We start from the raw sequence: 19,564 nt of genomic DNA on the forward strand, positions 1-19,564 counted from the left end.
CAGAGTCCATTATTCTCCTAGGTAACCTATCCTCCTCCATTCGCCTCACATGCCCCCACCACCGAAGCCAGTTTATAAATATAGCTTCATCCATCTAGTTCATTCCTAAATTAGCCTTTATCTCCTCATTCCGAGTTCCCTCCTGCCATTGTTCCCACTTGTTTGTACCAGCAATCATTCTTGCTACTTTCATGTCTATTACTTCTAACTTATGAATAAGATATCCTGAGTCCACCCAGCTTTCGCTCCTGTAAAGCAAAGTTTGTCTGAAAACAGACTGATGTAAAGATAGTTTCGTCTGGGAGCTGACTTCCTTCTTACAGAATATTGTTGATCGCAACTGCGAGCTCACTGCATTAGCTTTACGACACCTTGATTCAATCTCACTTACTATATTACCATCCTGAGAGAACACACAACCTAAATACTTGAAATTATCGACCTGTTCTAGCTTTGTGTCACCAATCTGACATTCAATTCTGTTGAATTTCTTACCTACTGACATCAATTTAGTCTTCGAGAGGCTAATTTTCAGACCATACTCATTCCACCTATTTTCAAGTTCCAAGACTTTCAGCACAATCTGCCATTAAGACCAAGTTGTCAGCATAGGCCAGACTGCTTACTACATTTCCACCTAACTGAATCCCTCCCTGCCATTTTATACCTTTCAGCAGATGATCCATGTAAACTACGAACAGCAAAGGTGAAAGATTGCAGCCTTGTTTAACCCCTGTAAGTACCCTGAACCAAGAACTCATTCTACCATCAATTCTCACTGAAGCCCAATTGTCAACATAAATGCCTTTGATTGATTTTAATAATCTACCTTTAATTCCATAGTCCCCCAGTATAGCGAACATCTTTTCCCTCGGTACCCTGTCATATGCTTTATCTAGATCTACGAAACATAAATACAACTGCCTATTCCTCTCATAGCATTTTTCAATTATCTGGCGCATACTGAAAATCTGATCCTGACAGCCTCTCTGTGGTCTGAAACTGCACTGGTTTTCATCCAACTTCCTTTCAACGACTGATCGCACCCTCCCTTCCAAGATGACCCTTCATACCACTTTTTCAAATTTCGTGACAGAGCCAGGAATCGAACCCGGGCCTCCGGGGGTGCATCACACTACCCACTATACCACAGAGGTGGACCCAAATTATTATATACAATAAATAAATACTTTGTTGCTAGGGAAATGTGGATAGCAGATGAGCAATAATTTGAGTGCATCTTTTGCCACACATCGTAGAAGTAGTTAGAGTTACCTGTAATCATAGGCACATTGGCCCCGTACACTGATCCTCTTCTTTGTAGTACTATGGGACTACCTACAGGGGTGAGATTGTCTTGTTCGTTGGCCGCTAGAAACAAAAAAATATATATTTTTTTAGGTTCGTACTCTTTGGTAAAAAAAAAAGAAGAAAGAAACAGTCTGCATTTAGATCAATAAAAGCATTCTTACTTTGACTTAATACACCAATAGTATCATCAAAAGTCATGGCTTTGATGTTAAGAGAGGCTAATATGGCTTCTTTGTCAGCAAGGGTTGGGTCGTCATTACTCGGTACCTTAGCTGACAGGATGACGCACATATCACATAAATTGACATTCACTGCCCGCAAATCAGCACGACTGAGAGGTGATCCCTGGAAAAAGAAACCACATCATTCGATAGGAAATTGTACCAACTTTTCTAAAAACTGATGGAAGTATTAAATATAATGCACTGCAAAAACTAAGGAACCTCTGAAATATTATCGGCACTAAATGTCTAAGGCCCATTTTGTAAGTACATTTATAAAAGCACGTAAGTGGAAGTACAATTTTCACGGCAGATATTACATGTAACTCATAAGTTAACACTCCGTTACACACAGGCGGGGATTCCCCACTGTTTAAACATTTTCGTAAATTTTGAATTTTATTGAGATGCGTGAAGGGTTGTTCTCCAGGACATCGGCCACGCACATAGTCTGCGCAGAGTGGAGTCATTGTTAATCACGGCTGAGGTGTATACATGAGTAGACGTTTGTTATACTTCTTAAATTTAAATGTTATTCTTCTCCTGGGCGGCGAGTTCCCGCTTATGCGTGTGACCTTGTGACTACTTTAAGTTATATTCTTGACTTTCGTTGGCGTTGCTCTTGTTATACCTTCGCCTATTACTATTTTTTTTTTCTATTTGTTTTAATTCTGCACCGACACAGATAGGTCTTGTGGCGATGATGGGATAGGCCTAGGAATGGGAAGGAAGCGGCCGTGGCCTTAATTAAGGTACAGCCCCAGCATTTGCCTGGTGTGAAAATGGGAAAGTACGGAAAACCATCTTCAAGGCTGCCGACAGTGGGGTTCGAACCCACCATCTCCCGATTACTGGATACTGGCTGCACTTAAGTGACTGCAGCTATCGAGCTTGGTCGCCTATTATTCATTGTTCCTTTTATATTCCCTTTTAGGAATGGTACGCTTTAGAGCATATGATGGATTTTGAAAAGGAAGAACAACGCATCAGGGACTTGAACACTGCAGGAAATCTCCACCTATGCGTGTTAGGACGTATAAAAAAAAAAAATCAAGAATATGAACGGGGGGAATATTACTTTCCCTTCTTGTTTATTTTCATTCAGGTCATAACAAAAATTATCTATATATAAAAAAAATTGATGAAAACCAAAGTCAGTCAGTACGGCCATTCTATCTGGTCAATTTCCTTCATTCTTTTTTTAACTGAAAGGTATTCATGCACATATTTGTCATCAGGTACTATAAATCACTCAACTTCTGCCTTCTTCAAATTATTTGATTTTTCAATTTTTTGTCTCTTTGAGGCAATCATATCTTTGGTTCTAATTGAGGTACGAAGTTCGTTTTGGCCTAAGAACACTCAGCGGATCAAGCTCTTTCATTTCAGCTGATAACTATTCAAATTGGTTGATTCTGAGGAAAGTTATGAGTGCACATTCAATTTGACGTTTGATTTCTTCAATATTTTTTCTCATTGAAGCAATCATATCTTTCGTTCTAATTGAGATATGCAGTTCGTTTTGGTCTAAAAACACTCAGTGGATCAAGCGCTTTTTTTTGAGGCAATAACGACTTAAATTGGTTGATTCTGAGAAAATTTATGAGTACATTTGTCTCCATGACGAAGATCTTTGAAGGACTTTTTAACAGTTTGGCGCTTAGTGTTGTTCCAAGGAACATTTAATTCAATTTGTTTGTGTGATGTATTTTCAAGTGTTTTGTGGACATAATATTACATTCTATTACCACAGCAGATCATGTGCTTTATTTCATTAACTCGAAACTTTGCAAATACATCCGCGAGGATAGTAACGAACAACACCATACTTTGTACATTGCGGGCGGAGCCAGCGGGAAGCTGCTAGTTAACTATTAACTGTAAGTAAACAACAGTACAGTGAGGAAGATTTTTAGGCCCTTTCTCCTTCAATAGAACAAAAGAGACAATTTATTCACTTCTTTGTGCATGATGAGGGAATCCCCGCCACGCATGTAACCGTGATACAATTATTACGTGTGTAACGGAGTGTTAATAATACTAGTACCTACAATAAAAACTTACAGTAGCATGCAAATTAATCCGAACAAAAGTAATTTCTATACTATTTGTAACTAAATGTTCACAGAATCATGCGTTCCAACTAAACGCTGTTCCTGCGTTCAAGCTAATTGCATTGTAGGTAAATGGCAGGAATTATTGTCAACACTATTGGGCATTATTGGATGTTCTTGATAATGGACTAATTAGTTTAATGTCTCTAGGTAAGGTCGTATAAGTTTTCAGTATTGTGGCACATCATTGTATTGTAAATATGTAATAGATACCACCCTGCAGAAATGTTAAAAAAATTGTGACATTAATTGCAATGACACAGACAAATTGCTTCACAGTGAGGTGTCGGAGTGACTAGAATAGAAACTGAGCCCTTTTTATCACTGAAGGAAGGAAACTGTGGTCAGAAATGCAAGACTACACTAAAAGAAGACCGTTTACTCATTAGGAAGAATAATCCCTAGGCTCTCAGCTGTTGACCTAAACTGAGATTTAAGTCAGAGCAGACAAAATGTTCATGTTATAACAGTTCGTCACAGACTGTTCAAAGCAGGAAGAAAAGTGCACAGGCCAGCAAAAAGGCAGCTTCTAACCGATGCTGTGTACAAAGAGCAATTGATATGGGCTAAACTACATAAAGACTGCATGATACAAGATTGGAAGAAAGTCACATTTTCAGATGAAAACCATTTTAAAGTCTGTGTACATGCATAAAGAAATGTAAGAGAAAACACTACTGACCCATATTAAAAAAATCACCTAAAATCCTCCAAAAGTGATGTTTTGGAGAGTTTTTACCTACAAGGGGCCAGGAGTTTTAGCCCCCGTTAAAGAGTATGATGAACTGTGACCAGTGCATAGAAATCCTTCATAGATGGGTAGTGTCCAAATTAGTTACAAAAGATTCTGGAAGATTTTGCACCCTGCCACACATCCAGAAAGGTCAACAAATTCTTTGAAGATAAAAACATTGTAGTGCTCCTGTGGCCCATCGAAAATTTATGGGCCATTTGTAAGAAGAGAATGGAAAAAATGGACGGATCAATGAAAGTGAGCATGATATGTTCACTTATCACGAATACTTGCAGAAAATTGGTAGAATCCATGCAAAACATGTTGCTGTTTTGAAGAACAAAGGAGGTCACAAAATATTCAGGTATAACTTTCTGTAATTGCAGAACTGATGTTCAATAGTTTTTATGACTTTTCTTTTGAGAACACTTTCCTGTATCTTGATTGGATTAATTTGCATGCTATTGTACAAGTATACCCAAAAGGCTGTTTGCTATATTAAAATAGGCTATCAAAGAGAAAATATTCTTTCCCTCAAAAATTTGGAGGTAACTAATGCATTACTACTTAAATTTTAGGGTAAAATATACATCTTGCAAATCCTACTTGTAGCGTTTAGGCAATTAAAGAAGTGAATCAAGTTTTATTGCTCTAGCTCTTATGGTTACTGAGAAAAATGCAACCTACATTCAGATTTAACAATTTATCTTTCGGAAATGTACTGTTAGCCAACACCTGAGAGGGATTAACAGTGGTGCTGCCGTATTTAAACAGCTGTTTTATATAATTTTGTTGAAGAAAACATACCCATATTACATAATTTTAAATTTAGAAAAGTTTACTCTATTTTAAGAAGTGAAAAACAACAAATAAAGTTTTAATGACTTCTCATGTCCAGGTCCCTGTAATGTTGATTTCCATTTTCACAGTGATAATTCTCTTAATCAAAAGCCATGTTAACATAAGTTACATTCACACTTGGAATTACAAAGCTGATTACTTACATTAAGTACTGATATTTTGGGCAGGTTCTGTAACATCTTCCATTCTCTTCTGATATAATCTACCGACCCAACTATTACAACATGTTTAAGTTCATGATAGTGGAAATTAGATGCTCTGAGGGGCATCACCAGGTTCCTCAGTCCTATGAGTGGCGAGTCAGGGTCCGCAAAAAGGCACACCACCACATGCCCATTGAGCACCGTCATGGCCGCCTGGTTACGATCCTGAAGAAAACAACCCACAATAAGCAAGATGACAAATCAGGTCATATACAGAAAGATAGGAACATGAATAGGAAAACATAATAAGATAATCACAATGACAGGCCAATGTCAGAAGAGGGAGCAATAGAAATGGAGACAAGGACAAACATGAAAACACAAAAGGACAGGGACAATCACCACATCTGCATAAATTACTGTCTTCCAATAGATTGACTCTCTCCTCAATAATCCCAGTTCTTCTACATCCATCTCTTCTCAGGCCCTGGCAAGCTCATTTCAGCTTCCCAGCCTCATCAGGAGGGAGGGCTTCAACGCTCATTGAGGGGTAATTTTGACAGATCTTCAGTTTTAATGTCACAAGTGTGGGATAAGACAGACAGCTGAATATAAAAAGGAAAGTAGAAGAGATAAAAGGACAAAGATAAATACAGATGGTAAAATACTAAAGAACACAGGAGAAACATAAAAAGAGAAAAACAGGTCAAGATACGTAATGGAAAGTGATGCAAGTGTAATGGACTAGTATAACTTGGAAACAATTCTCTAACCCATGGGTCATCATCATCAACATCAGTTTTCCACTCCAGTTGCCCAGGTGTGGTTTACGAGCACTCTCCATTTCTGTCTGTCCATGTACCACTCTTCTCTCAAGATGACATCCCAGCTCCCAGCTGACTCCTCTTGTTCCTATGTCCTCTTTCACTTGGTCCAGCCATCTCTTCCTAGGTCTTCCTACCGGTCGTTTTCTGGCCATGACTGTGTGTAGCCATTGTTTTGCTGTCCTATCGTCCATTCGTTTGATGTGGCCAAATCATTTCAAATGGGCCCTTGTCACTTTTTCATTCAGGGATGGGTACACACCAGCTTACTCCCTTATTCTTTCATTCCTTACCCTGTCCTTTTTTGTCTTCTGTACCATAGTTCGTAGGAACTTCATTTCTGCGGCTTGTAGTTTGCTATCCACTTGTTGGGTTGTTATGCAGGTTTCTAGGCCATATGTTATTATGGAGGTGAAGTATGATTGGAATAGAATCTGCTTTGATCTTAAGGGAACTTGTTCGTTCCAGAGGAGGTTCTGGACTTTATGGTAAAACTGAGCTGATTTTTGAATGTGATTGTTAATCTCATGCTGTATTCTGTTATCACTTGAAATGATGCATTCAAGATATTTATATTCGTCTACTGTTTCCAGCTGTGTACCTTCCAGCATTATTTTTTCTTTCTTCTTCTGCCTGTTGACATAGTAACAGTTTTCGATTTATTTATTGTTAATCCATGTGCTTTCAAATGTTCATTCCAGGTGTTCAGCCTCTCTTGGACTTCCTTCTCTGTATTTCTCCAAATTACTACATAATCTACATCACGTGGTCCAATTAAAATTATTCCTTTTAAAGAGAGATTTAATGTTTACATATTTTTGTTTATTAAATCAATCAATCACTACTGATCTGCATTTAGGGCAGGCGCCCAGGTGGCAGATTCCCTATCTGGGGTTGGTCCACCTTTTCAATACATTTAGAGTATCCACTTAATCATAAATGGAAATTATAGTCATATTTTACAAGTACTACACGTTTCAACCTACACTGGATCGTCTTCAGCTACTGATACTTGTGGTAGACATCTTCAAAATCTTAAAATAGGTAGTTACATACAGACATGTTAAAACTGAGATGAGAAACAATTAACACATTTCAAATTTTAATAACAACATGCAGTGTCTTTATTTTGACTAAAATATTTTTCAGTGTAAAAGCCAGTAGTAATGATGTGGATGTAATCTTTTATGCATTGTTGTAATTAGGCATTGTTTAATGACAGAGTACATCTTTGTTATACAAGTTAGTCAAGACAGAACATGGAATATGTTATTTGACAGTAGCAAAATAAATGTCACATTTCTTCTAGCACTTAATAAAAAAAAGATCTAGAAAGAAAAATAAAGAAAAAAACAAAGTAAGTATGCTAAAGAAGTAGAAGAATATATTGGAAAAATAAGAAGATAAGTTGGGTTTAGGATGAAACAAATACTCACTCCCCCTTTGGACTCTGTCAAGTGACTGCTGAGAGCTGTCACTTGAGAAGAGGTGGCAGTATAGGGGAAGGTAGGAGAACTGAAGTGGAGAAAAAACCTTAAGTGTTTTGTATTTTAAATGATTTATTGGTTTGTTGTTCTGGAAGTTTTTACTTACAATTTTTCAGATTTATTTATATTTATTTATATTTTTTTACTTTAGCAGAGGTGAAATTAGGACTTGTGGCCTTCTCTTATACTTAACTACATAAATTAAGGATAATACATAATAAAAGAAATATTCTATTATAAAATAAAACTAAGGTAAATAACAGATTTGGAGAACATATAATGAAGAAAGAAACAAAGAAAGAAACAAAGAAAGAAAGAAAGAAAGTAAAGCGCAAGAAATAAAAGAAGAAAAATCCAGAGCATAAAGGTAAAAAAAGAGAAAACATCATAATGAAAAACAAGTAAAATACAAACTGAAAAATACAAGCCAGTGCATAAACATAACACAATACATAATAAAGTAATGGAAAAACAAGTATGGCAGTAAACAGCGATCTACTGTATGTATGAGCTAGAAGGTAAATATCATGTACATTTACACTATAACAAAATGACAACCTAATATTAATTATAAAAAACAACAGTGGTCTTCAGTAGTACAGTAAAATGGCATTGTTACTAGCCTTAATACCATGATCACACAACCTATCATATATCACCAGTCACACGAAACAATCAGCGGTATTCAGCAGGTAAACTCTGCATGCAGTCTTAAATTTTGATAATGTCTTTAGAGTTCCTGACAGCAGCTGGAAGTGAATTCCAAAGTTATGACCCAGTCACAACGAAGGATCTATTATACATGGAAGAGTGGTTGACAGGAATAGCAAGGGAAGTGCCAGATCTAGTGTTACAATTACGGAATGAGGACAAGAACTGACAGGTCATTGTGTGTGGGCGACTGGAGTGGGACATTGATGATGATGATGATGATGTTGTTTGGGTAGATTTTTATTCTGAGTTCGATGTATTAACATAAGTATATGAAACTTCCGTCACCTGTTGGGTTTCAGCTACAAAAGAGCTGTGCAGCTAGGGGTTATGTGAGCATCATAATTTAAGTTAAAAGCGAATCGAAGACCAGAGTTCAATGCTCGTTGAAGTTTCATAGTTTGTTCACAGGTTGCATCAATAAGGACGACGTTGCAATAGTCAAGTATTGGAAGTATCAAAATTTGGAGAAGTTTTATCTTGATGTCTTGTGGTAAAGTGTCCTTATATTGTTTCAGGGGATGTAACACTGCGTACATCTTTCTACAGGTATTTCTTACATGTGCAGATCAGTCAAGGGCTTCAGTCAGGGTCATACCTAGGTTCTTCACTTTCTTACAGAACAGGATTACGATTGCATTTAATGTAGTTGGAGGAATAGTATCATTTTTTTACATGCTGTTTAATCATTTCTGAGATGTGGTTATAATTGTTTGAATTTTTTAGGGTTGTATATATCTTATATTAATGTGGCAGTAAATTTGGAGATCATTGGCATAAAGGTGATATTTTAGAGGGGATATCATTAATAGATTATAGAAGGCAAACTGTGGAGCTCCTACCTTCCTGAGCAGCAACTGTGAAGTAATATTGTGAGCTACAACACATCTGTGGGGTATGATACACAAAATTCCCTGAAGAAAGGAGAAATTAAAATCCCCTTAGTAAATACAATTCAATATAAAATATATATTAAAAACACTTAAAATATAATGATTGAAAAAATTAATACATGTTTCAACCCATATTTAGGCCTTTTCCAGCCACATATTAAAACAGTGAATGGAATAAAATGAAAAAACATATTGAGCGGGGGGGCTTCATTGGTCTAGGCATTAAGAAGTTGAGGACCAGAATGCACCAAATTAAATGTAAAATTTTATGCTGCAATATAATTAATTTTAAACTAGAATTACTCTGTGTGTATTCCATTTGGAATTTAAGACATATTTTACAACAGAGTATTTATATTTAGTGTGATATTTGGATATGCATGCTGGACAAATTACCTTGTAGATTTGCTTTAAAATTAGTTGGTTCAATGAACAAGATTGTGTTCAAAATGATCACTAAATAATGAAATGCAATATTTGGATTTTACATATTTTGAGAGAAAGTTTTCTAATACCAATATAAATGGTCCGTTATTAGACATTATAAATTTTCCAGCTATCTCATTCCTGGTTGCCAGCGTTTTGCCCCCGTGTGCTAGGTTTGAGCCATCTTCAGTGAAAAAGCGGGGGGTGGGTTAAAGTAATTTACATAATCTATATATATAAAATAAGAGTTTTGTCTGTACATTGCTCAGAATTTGAAAAGAATGGTATTTCTGTGTCGGCCATGTCCTCAGTAACCAGGAATTGCACTTTTTACTTTTAAGTAATGTCTGTCTGTCTCTCTGTCTCTCCGTCCGTCCGTCTGTCTGTACACACATCACTAGAAAACGGCCAAAGAGAATTTAATGAAAATTGATATGCAAAGTCGGGGAATAAGTTGCTACAATCTAGGCCATACATAATTTTATTCACGCTGATAGAAATGGTAGTTTAGGGGAAGGCCTAAAATTTAATTTTCAAATATTTATGTTTTTAGTAGTCCTATCTTCATAAAAATTGGTATGCAAAGTTGAAGAATACGTCGCTACAGTATAGCTTATGAATACTTTCATTCACGCTGATTGAAATGGTAGTTTAGGGGAAGGCCTAAAACTTAATTTTTAAATATTTACGTTATTAGTGGTACTATTTCATTGAAAATTGGTATGTAAAGTCGGAGAATGAGCCACTACAATTTAAGCTATAAGTAATTTTATTTACGCTGAGTGAAATGGCTATGATAACAAAGATATTCATGAATTTGTACTTTGTTGCTAAGTCCATATCAACGCCGAGCCACGAGAAAATGGGTTAACAGAATTTAATGAAAATCGGTATATAGAGTCGGGGAATAAGAAACTACAGTCTAAGCTCTAAACAATTTTATTCATCCTGGATGAGATTGTAGTTTAGGAGAAGGTGCCTAAAGTGTAATTTTTAAATACCATTGTTATTGGTCCTATCGAAAAGTACTATATAAAAAAGTTATAGAGAATAAAATTCCTGATCTTTTATCTTTTATTCAGTTTTACCATACCGACTATGATAAAAGTGGTATTTCAGAGTCGGAAGAAAACTAAGTGTGAAGGCGTGTGTATGTTTAGTCCTCAGTCCGAAGGCTGGTTGGATCCTCAACAGTTCCACCATCAGCTGTCATAGATGGCCTACGCATCACTGAAAAGGTGTACTAGGGAAACGAGGAGTGAGGTAGTTTCCCGTTGCTTTCCTCACCGAGCCAGAAGTTGCTATTACATATCAGTCTGCCAAGCCCACTGAAATGCATGCACCAACTGACCCTATGAGCAATATTTTCACACCATTCATAGCAGGGACTGGCTGCAGAAGGAATGGCATTACTAGCATCACTCATACCTCAGTCAATTTCATTTTGTCAAGGCCAAGGATAAAGCTGAGACAGATCAATGAAAGTAACAAAATTGCTCTAGCCCATACCAGAAGACATAGTGCACTGTAAACACTAGGTCCCGCCAGCAAAGGCATTGTGAAGGCGTATAATATCAAAAGTGCATAACATTGATCAACAATAACATTACATTGACCATTGTTTGTGATGTTCTTTGTTTCTTATACTGCCTCTCAACTCTGAGTATAACAGCCTGACAGAATATTGGCGGAAAATAGCCAGGGAGTTAGAAAACTTTCTTCTTTAGCATGCCATTCCTCTGGTTCATACATTTTCTGATACAGCTGGTACTTAACACACTGGATCATCATTGTATTTCAGCTATTCGATCCCTACTCTGACGCGCTGTTTCTTTGAACAGTGTGCATACTTAAGGCAGAGCCTCACTTGGTAGTAGTAGTAGTATGGCCTGGTCTAGAATAACAATTTAGGCATTTTCCGAATTATAGTACCACAATATTCACTAAATAACTCAAAATTCAACTCTGAAAAGAGCCGTTTCTTAAGAAAAGCTTCTTTCTCTTCACTTTTATTAAATTCTACATTCAATTTATTCCAAACTAGTAGTGAAGAGGGGGTTTCTCTTCTGGCTTGGAGGAAAAATTTGCCTTCAAGTCAGATTTTTCCGCCGCCAGTGTAGTGAATTGATAGTTTCCGACTCATCGGGTACTCCTAGGAAACAGAATAGTAATTGGGCATAGTTTTTGCCCTGGGAGTCTCCACTATTCGACCCTCTCCCTGCCGAAGAAAGCCAAAGAGTGTTCACGGATCACGGCTGTCTGTAGTTTGGTCATTCCAGGTCTGGAACTTTGGACTGTTAGATAGGCAGCGTAATCCTGTTCGTTAAAAGTGAGAAAATGTGTGGTGTTTCATTTGAACAAGTATTTTGTAATATAAAAGCATTGCTTTTAATCGCGCCATTCCTATAGACGTCATTGTATGTTCATTTCAGTTGGGAAAACCACTAAGACAGTCTTTCTGAGGATGTAAAAAGGCATTATAATGAAAACATCCCAACCTGATTGTGACTGATGGCATGAAATTGGGTCTACCATTACAGTGAAAATTCCCTCAGTCTTCATATGAGAAAAGATGTTTCGTGACCTCCCGTCTCATTTCTAGGGTAACGTTAAGAGCTATACAGTTTAAGACAATCTTGCTCAAACGTGTACACTACCTAACCTAGAATTCTGTATACAATGTAGAATTCCGTAGCGAAGCACGGGTATCTCAGCTAGTACAAGCTAAAAATGTGCCAAAAAACATAATGAAGGAACAAATGAAAAAACAAAAGAGACATGACTGAAATAAAAACAGCACAATATACAATATTTACATCATCATATGGAGTTAATACTTTTGATTGGAAGAACAGGAATCATTTGTGGGTGTTTAACATTTACATTGCTGCGCTCGCAATATTGCGAGCACGGAGGTTGACTGCTGCTCTGCTGCGCCCATAATATTGCGAGCGTGACATTCTTCTGACTTTATCAACGCAATACTCCCAATGATGACAAAAGAAGTCATTCAAACTCCGTGGGCGGATACACGCATCTCTCTGCAGTAGATAGGAGCTTACGAAATGACAATCTGTTGATTCATTCTTGAGTTATTGAGTTATTGTTTTATGAGCTGCTCTGTGGTATGCCCGGTGTGCAAGCTAGCAGTGAGGCCCGCGTCAGGGATGAGTAAGCTACAGTATGTCGACCGCCAGTAAAGTGCGAGATCTTACCGAATCCGAGGTTGTAAGAGTGCTATCCACATTAGAATCGGAAGATGAATATTCCGATTTTAGTGATTTAGAGAATAATGATGATAGTGATGACACCGATTATAATGAAAGTACAGAAGTTGTCCAACCAGCCGGGGACAAACTGCTTAGACTGACAGAGAGACATTTTCCTTCCCCTGTACCACCCACCCCGAAGAAGAGATTTCCTGCCAGGTACTGCCATTGTAAGTTGAGCTTTTTACTGTTATTTTTAATTGTTAGTTTGATTTTTGTTTAATTGTTGGCCTTTTATGTTGGACAATCTTGAATTTCCTGCGTAACATATAGCTAATTTTGTGTTAGAAAAATCAGTTTAGGACCTTCCATTTTTAGTATAAAAATATATGACAAGCAGGCAAGAACCCTCTGGTTTTTCCCATCTTATTTCCGACTTTTATGTATTGAGGTTAATTATCAAAAATAATTCAGCACAGGGCTTTTACAAAAGAGAATTTATCTCAGCAATGAAAAGGTTAAGATGCATTCAGGTTAACATCAATTGTTTATCTGCAGCATGGTTACATATGTAACAAATTTAAGCAGTATCTTGGATTTAATTCCAATCAATTATGATGTGTTCAAATGCACTACTTTAATAGAAATGGATAACTCAGCAATTTTGCATTTCTCGACCCATATTGTTCTATTCCTACCTTCTATTTGAGGAATTCCTTCCTGAAGTTTTACCTAGGGATTTCTTTACATCCTGTATGCTAGAAAAATGATGTTAAATATTTGATAGAGACATTAGTAGTGACACTTAAAAAAAAAAAAAAATTCCCGAGTGTAACATCACAGAAGGTCTCATGAAAGTAACCAAGTATCGGATATGAGGTATGGAAAAGTGACACCCAAGTAATTATATATCAGTAACTATAGAAATGAGATATATTTACCAGGATGCATTCTTCAAGACTTTTTGCAGGACCCCAGTGAAACATTCCCGTTGAATCATACTTCATCTCCGTTTTCTCAAAGTCGAAGTCTTTAGCTTGGTCATCTGCTATTCCAACCTGAAGACCCCCATTGTTGTTCACATTGTTGCCACCTGAACTCCGACTAGTGGGCCTGTAAAATGACATTTGCATTACTTGCATCTACAAAATTAGCCTTCCTTCTCCTCACACAAACGGCTTTGACATTTTATGAAGAATTGGAATCTTCAAGCAAAACATAACAGGAAACTGGAGGAACCATTCAATAGAAAAATATTAATGTAAAATACATTCATATCTAAACAGCTATTGTAACTAATAAAACTAAAGTGTAAAATTCCCTTTTTCATACATTCTTATTATTTTGTACACCATCTAGCAGCATTCTCAGTTTTTAATAATGTATTCTTTATCCTAGTAATGAAAATATCTCCCACGTGACAATGTATTATTACAATTTGATGAAGGAAATTTTGATTCATTAGTTCATTTGAGCACAGAAGAATTTTTAGTTTACTCTGTTATGTACAATATTAAAGGTATTATGAAGATAAAGTGACCAGTTCTATCAATTTCCAACTACGGTGTCATTTCTATCCAACATTACCATATGAACTCTCCGGTTTCCAACTGAACTCACAGGGTATATGTAATGTCTGATTGTATCCAGAACGTATAGATTCTATAATGACAGCTGAAAAAAAAAAAAAGGAAAAGACTATTGTCTGATATATGGGCATTTCCTCCTTGCCACCTGGAAGAAGTACGGTACTATATGCAAAATGAAATTACTGTATAAAAGAATTAGCAATTGTGACTTTATAGCTAAACTTTACATTTAACATAAATCAGGGGTTTCCAACTTCAAAAGGCCAGGGGACCAAGTATGTATCCAGGCATTGAGTGGTGAGCCATAAAAATAATTAATTTTTTTTAAAAACACAAAAGATAGTATAAAGAACAAAATACATATGAAGTTTATAGTCACATTTCACAATTTAAAACTAAATTAATCGTCATATACAGGCAGTTTTCCTGAGACTGTACCAGTATTTTAGTTTAAAAAGTGACCAATTCAGCTTGGCCTATATCAATAATAATAATAATAATAATAATAATAATAATAATAATAATAATAATAATAATGTATCTTTTACTGTTTGCGGACAGTCTTAATTTGATCCCATTTAGGTTGTCTGTACATGAATTTTGTTGTTCTACTTTACCAGATGGCAGGGTAAACCAAATCTCTGTTGGGCACACTATGGCCAAGTTTAAATTAATTTTATCAGTTGAACAAAAAATGCATCTCCAGAGATCTTTGACATGCCGACTCGTACGAAATGGAATGTCTAGTGGACCCCTTTCAAAAATCTTGCCACTCTGCCTGGGACTTGGAAACCGGCACACTACTATTGATCTACAGAACGAGCTAACTGGATACTTAAATATATTTCACTAAAATAGTGTATGTATTGATTAATAATTAAAGAAAGATGTAGTATAACATTCAAACTTAAAATAACAAAAGTGAAGAAGTGATGAACAAGTTCATTCTACCTAGCAAAGGGGTAGGCTGATACAAGGATAAGGCAATATATATTTAAAAAGGCATTTTATTAGCAACTGTAAATTTCTCTGCATCATTAAAACAGAGCTTGCTGTTTCTTTGGTGATAATATATTATAACATTAAATTAATATATTCTTTTGGGCCACCATGAAAGACCTTGAGGGCCATGCGTGGCTTGTTGAGCTTAAATTGGAAACCCCTGAATGTAATTGATCATAACTATGGGAAAATGAGCTCATCATTCTCATAGTTACTACCCTTAATTTTATGTAGAAATCAAGAAAAGAGGTTCCTTTAATTTTAATTCCTGTTCCATACCACTTACACTTGGTTTATTTTATCATCCATCACATTTACATGACAGATAAACAATTAATGCTATGCATGAAATATTCAGTTCTTTCATTCTTATTAAGCTAATAAATAGAACACAGTCAACTTTCATAAAATTCTACAGTCTATTTCTAGAAAAAATGCTAGCTGCAAGTGTATTCAATGAACTGAAGTGGGGTTCTGTACATGCAATGTAAGACCAAGGCTGAAATAAATCTTTTTGTAACACATTCTGTTTTCCAGTGTACAAGACATAATTATTAATGTACAATCTAATTCTAACCCTGGCTATGTACTTAGCAGCTAGATCATTAAAGTCAAAGAGTCATAATTATGATATGTTACATAACAGTGAAATAAATACTGTACTCAATAATATTTGATATTATTCCCTGAATCATTCCTTCATTAATAATGAATAACTTTCAGCTTTCATAATACAAAAACCACAAATACATAAGAAAATACTCCCTGTAATTTGTTTTCCCTTCACAAAATTTGATTATTATTAATATAGTTTAGTCTAAACTAATTCTCAAATAGATGACACTTATCTAAATCTACTGCATTTCCACTCTATCAGAAGCATTAGTTAATCTAAAGCAAGTTTTATGATTGATCCAGCTTTTAGTAAGTACTTGTTTTACATCTATACTATTCATATAATTTTATAAATAGTAAGCCTTTCTAATTACCCAATAATATTTTCTCTAGCAGAGGAGAAGCATGTAATCAAGCTTACCTAAGAAATACTAGGTTGAAGAAAGGAAATCATCAATTTCAGTTAAAGCAGATAATCCCATACATTCTTTAGGTCAGGCCTGGCCGAGCAGCATGCCTCAGGTGCACTCTTGTCTTGAGTGTTGCACACAGAGGTGACTTGCAGTTGAGGGGAAAGACATAGGGAAAGTTAAGCAATCTGACCACAGAACAGCAGCAGTCTCCATGCCAGCCAGTCGGTGTTACTGTCATTTCCAGTGAGGTTCTAAGAATTCAAAGGTCTCAAGACTGACTTCAATTTATTTATCAGACCTTTCTCGCTTTTGTTAGTGAATGTTCCCCACACTTCCAGCTTGAGTTAATAGATCTGCAGTGTATTTCTGCAATCCATAAATGTGTCCAATTTTTATAAAATTCTTCCTCAGCAGCAATATCCTTGACTGCACAGGAAAGCTGCACATGTTCTTTTAGTATTTGGTTCCACCTGCTGCTCTGCTATGAAACTAAGTCCTATCAATGTTCAGATTTAACAGCCTTTAATGTGCACAACTACGTGTGGTTAACTGTATAACAAACCATTGTTTCAAAAAACATAGAACAGACTGTACAGTCCAACCACACTTCCCATCTTGGGTCACAATTTTCTTTGTGTTGCTGAAGAGATTGAAACATGTGCCTGTAACTTATGCAAAATTTGATTTTAAATACATAATACTATTTTTATCATAATATTATGTTTGATTACAAAGGCCGTGAACATGAATTTTCCTTCATCAGTCAGATTTCATGACATACAATCCTTCTACTTCCACCTACCGTGAGTGTAAGCATATATCTGTCTCTCTCACATTCTTCAATGAATATCACAATGGTAGAGGATAGCTGCATTGCTGATCAGATGTGTTCATGTCACTGATATGTGCTAGTGGATGATGGGTGCAAATTTTTGGCCACTGCTGCTTTAGGTTGTATTTACTGAAATGAGGGTTTTAACAGATGCATATTTAGCTATCTCTTAGCTAAACATCATCTTCACAGCTTCCCTTTGACACTTCATATTTTCAACAACATACATTATTCAGCTTCCCCTTAGTAGTTGCCCAATTGACAAAGCATTCTGAACAGTATGTCTTATAATCAGATGGTAACTGAGATTTCCATATATCAGTCATAACAGTTACAGGTACAAATGATTTTGCAAAATAACAATAGAACTCTTTACAGCCACCAAGGTTACCATGTTCATAAATTGATTGCCCAGTCTGAACAGCTATGTACATATGGCTGTTATTTGCCTTTAGTTCCAACCACAAGAGCCAGTATTTCTATAAATGTTAACATATTTTGCTCTAAAGCATGAAATTGTAGGTTCATAAGCAATGCATCTCTCTTTTTGAATATTTGCTGGTTGGGTTTCAGAGGTGTCAGTTGTAACTGTAGGGTCAATTATAAAACCATGAGTTGAGCCTGTTGGAATGGCTATCATATCTATCTGATAACAGAATCAATTGTACGCAAGGTCCATGTACTTCACTTAATACTTTATATTGATGTACCCTCAAGGCATCAATAGTCAAGGTCTGAATATAGTGATGGTGAGCATTTCTAAGGGCTTCACCGTGTTTGCTGTCCTGGGACCTCCCTGGATATACGTAAAAAATGATTTTGAGTTAATCTCTCCATTCACTACTCGATAATTCCTCAGGATTTGTCATCCATCTGAGGTAAGGATCACCACCTTTCATATTCTTTCACAAACAGGTATTGTCTCAACCAACACTCTTATCTAATGGGAACATTGTAGTACTGTTACGGACATTTTCTTTAGTTTAATATAAAGCCTGCCTGCTATGAATAATTTGAGGAATATTGTAGTCTATGGCTGGTAGATAGTTTACAGAACATATAGGAAAATCAAAATACAGACTTCTAGCTGACTGGCCTGCGCAAACTAATACCGATATTTATGACTATTCTGGTTTAAATATAGCTTTGATTGCTTACATAAATAGCCTAGAAGCCTATTTATATTTAATGGATTTAAAAAATAACATAGCCTTCCATAAACTTAACAAGGAAAAAATTTTGAACAAACTTTCTTTCATGGCCTAGCAGTGAAGTGAACTTCACAACAGGAGTAGAAAACTATATAATTCACAGATCTGCAGTTAAACTTCTGAGAGTGGACTTCTAGTATGTGATTTAATTGCCAATTTCTTTGCACTCCTTTCAGGGAAATGCCAAGATAAGACCTTATTTGGAGTCCTGGGGCACTCACCTCTACCTTTTATTTTTATGATGACCATAAGTAAGAGATATTGGGTACTTGGTCTCTGGAAGTTTCCAGCTTTAATGTTGGTAACTTCCTTCGACTGCTCCAATTTGCCTTTCTCGTTCCCATACATGACCATCTGGATCACGTCTACTGCTTTTTATCTATTCTACTGTGTTCCTCACTTTCATATTTTAACTGCCAGTTACTGTACCTTAATAAAAGCCATGGCTGCTACTTTCTCATTATACATCACCAAAAATCTGTAGTTTTGCAACATTACATTGCTAGGAAGAAAAAACTGCATCTTGGTTTAAAATTACAGTAACTATGTATGAAATCTGTACTGAGAAAGAAGGTAGAGAACTTTTTTTAAAATAGGGGTAGTGAGTCTGCCCCTTACTCAAAGGCCCTATGTTCAATTCGCAGCCAGGTCAGGGATTTTTACCTGGGTCTGAGGGCTAGTACGAGGTCCACTCAGCCTAGGTTTGAACAATCTAGGAGATATCCAATGGTGAGATAGCGCCCTCAGTCTAGAAAGCCAAGGATGCCTCAAAGGATTCATCATATTAACAAAGTAGTGCCTCTAATCTGCAGGACTTCAGGATGAGCGGCAGTTACTTTGTAGACCAAGACCTATTAGGGCTCTAGTGCCATCCAGTTTGGGATTTTTAATTGTATTTCCTGCAATATTTAATGGTAGATTTCTCTGAAGGATAGTAATAAGCAGTTGTGTTGTATTAAGATGATTAAC

General features: G+C 36.3%; 1 protein-coding gene across 1 annotated transcript in view; it reads right to left on the reverse strand.

Annotated features, from left to right (window-relative positions):
• The window catches only part of slo (calcium-activated potassium channel slo), a 1,051,052-nt gene that overhangs the window by 22,703 nt on the left and 1,008,785 nt on the right, over window positions 1–19,564 (reverse strand). Inside the window, exons 18-21 of the mRNA XM_067152575.2 lie at window positions 13,875–14,046; window positions 5,384–5,608; window positions 1,473–1,656; window positions 1,276–1,371 (exon numbers count right to left, since the gene is read on the reverse strand). Coding sequence (XP_067008676.1) covers window positions 1,276–1,371; window positions 1,473–1,656; window positions 5,384–5,608; window positions 13,875–14,046 — 677 coding nt within the window. The remainder of the gene's footprint in view (window positions 1–1,275; window positions 1,372–1,472; window positions 1,657–5,383; window positions 5,609–13,874; window positions 14,047–19,564) is intronic.

The sequence above is a fragment of the Anabrus simplex genome, chromosome 8 (assembly GCF_040414725.1).
Source record: "Anabrus simplex isolate iqAnaSimp1 chromosome 8, ASM4041472v1, whole genome shotgun sequence".
NCBI classification, from domain to species: Eukaryota; Metazoa; Arthropoda; class Insecta; order Orthoptera; family Tettigoniidae; genus Anabrus; species Anabrus simplex.